Source organism: Puma concolor, chromosome E1 (genome assembly GCF_028749965.1).
Source record: "Puma concolor isolate L17-30 chromosome E1, mPumCon1.1.hap2, whole genome shotgun sequence".
NCBI classification, from domain to species: domain Eukaryota; kingdom Metazoa; phylum Chordata; class Mammalia; order Carnivora; family Felidae; genus Puma; species Puma concolor.
The window spans coordinates 14424009-14426905 of NC_141680.1; the positions used below are offsets into that span (position 1 = coordinate 14424009).

Genomic DNA, 2897 nt, shown 5'->3' on the forward strand with positions numbered 1-2897 from the left:
ATTCCACCTGTGATTGCACCATTCCCGTCAGCCTCCTGGCCATTTACATCCAGCTGGTCCAAGGAGACAGAGAACTTGGAGGAAGAGCAGAACATGGATGGATTGGCTAGAACTCAGTCACTTGCCGCACTCCAGCACAAGGGAGGCTGGGTATGCAATCTAGCGGAATGCCCAGGAAGAAAAGAACAAAGGGGATTCAGGTAATATCCTGGTAGTCTCTAGCACAGTTAGTATGCCTCAGAGCCCAGGTGGATGAAAGGGGGGAACCTTCTTCAGCAGAGAAACAATTAAGAGAGCACTACAATATTTCAGGTAGAAATTGATGGTGGTCAAAGCTAAAGCACTGAAACAATAAGTATAAAATTTATGTACACACAAAAAAGAAAACTTATGTATGAATTATTTAAAAGGAAGAATCAACAAGATCAGGTGTAGAGGTGAGGGATAACCTAAGTGACAATGTCTGGTAGCATCCCTCTTGGGAGAACCCATGAAATAAACCTGGCTATATTCAAACTATTGAGTACAAACATATTGGTGTGTAAACTAATATTCTAAATAATCTCTGGAAGGGAGATGAAAATAAGATATCGTTCTCTTAAGCATTTTGCTGTCTACTCAGGGAGGATGTGCAGAGGATGAGGTTCAGTCGGACATGTTGGTAGGATAACTGTGCATGGAAATATGGGAAGAAAAGACAGTCTACCCACAGATACCTAGAGTCTACTAAGCAGGAGATGAAGCCACAATGGAGTTGGATGGGTCACCAGAGGAAATAATAAAAAGAGGTAAGCCAAGGTCAAAGAGAAAAACTTGATTCCATAAATTTAAGGGTTTGGAATAAAGATAAAATCTATTGAAGGAGGTGGTGAATATCTACTTTCAAAATTGACTACCTGGAGAGTAAACACCAATTCTTCCTTTGTTACAAGCTAACTCCAGTGGTCCTGTGATTTACAACTTTCCATGCCGATGTAGACAGACACTGGTTACCTCCTGGCTCTGGGTTCACCCTCAGTCTGGACAGTGGAACAATATCTAATTGTTCACGGTACCCTGGTACTAACCACCCCTTGCATTGGAGAGTTTTTGCAAAGAATCCAAAACACTGTCCTTTCATTTCCATGTGTAATAAAATTATCATGTGATTCTTCCTTCTCCATTAAGTTGTAAGGTATTACAGAGTAAAGACTATGTCATATATGACTAAATGGATAAACTGCTTTTCACATATGTATAATTTTTCCACAAAGCCTAAGAAACTTTCTAACACAGAGAAATCAGGTCCAGTGACAAACAGGGATTTTCCCTGCAACGTATTGGCTATCTATGCATTTAGTAAACCCAAGTATAGACGCAGCAACCACAGAAGTTAAAAATGTTGGTTTAGAATATCATTACATACAATAAATTTACTAATAATGCTGGATTCCTCTTCCCTTTCTGCTGAAGGATCCATGAGAAGAGATAACCAGTCCTTTGCCCTTGGTTTCATTCTCCTGGGACTTACTGGTCAGCAACAACAGGAAAATTTCTTCTTCATCCTCTTCCTCTTCATTTACCCCATCACATTGATTGGAAACCTGCTCATCATCTTGGCCATTCACTCTGACATTCACCTTCACAACCCCATGTATTTTTTCCTTGCCAACCTCTCCTTTGTTGACATCTTATTCTCCTCTGTAACCATCCCAAAGATGCTAGCCAACCATGTCTTGGGCAGCAAAGCCATCTCCTTTGGAGGATGTCTAACACAGATGTATTTCATGATTGACATGTCTAACACAGATAGCTATATCCTGGCTGTGATGGCATATGATCGTGCCGTGGCCATCAGCCGCCCACTTCGTTACACAACAATTATGAGCCCACGGACTTGTGTCTTGCTGGTTGTTGGGTCTTGGGTGGTTGGAAACGCCAATGCCCTCCCCCACACTCTGCTCACAGCTAGTCTGTCTTTCTGTGGCAACCAGGAAGTAGCCAACTTCTACTGTGACACTGCCTCTTTACTCAAGCTGTCCTGTTCTGACATTCACTTTAACGTGAAGATGATGTACCTAGGGGTTGGTATTTTCTCTGTGCCATTACTATGCATCATCATCTCCTACATCCGGGTCTTTTCCACAGTCTTACGGGTTCCATCCACCAAGGGTGTGCTCAAAGCCTTCTCCACCTGTGGCTCCCACCTCACTGTTGTTTCTCTGTATTATGGGACAGTCATGGGCATGTATTTCCGCCCTCTGACTAGTTATAGCCTGAAGGACGCAGTGATAACTGTGATGTACATTGCAGTGACCCCAATGTTAAATCCTTTCATCTACAGTCTGAGAAACCGAGACATGAAGGCTGCCCTGGGAAAACTCTTCAGCAAAAGACTCTCCTCATAACCAAGTGAGGACATATTGAGGAATGCAGTCATCAATTAGGCTGCACTTGAAAATCCACCTGCAATCCCCTCCCCCTCCAAGAAGCCACTTTTGTTTCCAGCCACTGAAGTCTTATCAGATCTTGTAACAGTTTCATGAGACATCCCATTGAGATTATAGATATGTAGATGTAGTGTTCCTTTTTCAGAGTTACAGCAAAGGAATATCGGGATCATGTCCCAGCTACGCTACTGACTAGCACTTCATTTCCGTATCTAAATAATAAAAATAAGAATGTCTTCCTTGTCTGTCATAGGGTGTGAGAATAACAGTACTTCATGCTTTGAAGGTTGTAAGTCCCTATTGAAATGTCTATTGGACTATTGTAAATTGGACTATCATGCTTCATCATCCCTACTTTGCTTGTGAACCTTGAGGGCAAGACCTATCTTAACACATCACTCTATTTCTTCCAATGTTGGTCATTAAAGTGCAACCAATAAATACATGGAGGTGAAATAAAGGAATGCA

General features: G+C 42.0%; 1 protein-coding gene across 1 annotated transcript; it reads left to right on the forward strand.

Annotated features, from left to right (window-relative positions):
• Positions 1-1325: 1325 nt before the first annotated feature.
• LOC112853474 (olfactory receptor 1A1-like) lies at positions 1326-2387 on the forward strand. The gene has a single exon (XM_025917020.2). The coding sequence runs from the start codon at positions 1422-1424 to the stop codon at positions 2385-2387; it is 966 nt and encodes a 321-aa protein (XP_025772805.2). The 5' UTR covers positions 1326-1421.
• The last annotated feature ends 510 nt before the right edge of the window (positions 2388-2897 follow it).

What these genes read in the sequence shown, in the direction of transcription:
- LOC112853474 (XM_025917020.2), top strand. Translation starts at nt 1,422, where the DNA reads ATGCTGGATTCCTCTTCCCTTTCTGCTGAAGGATCCATGAGAAGAGAT.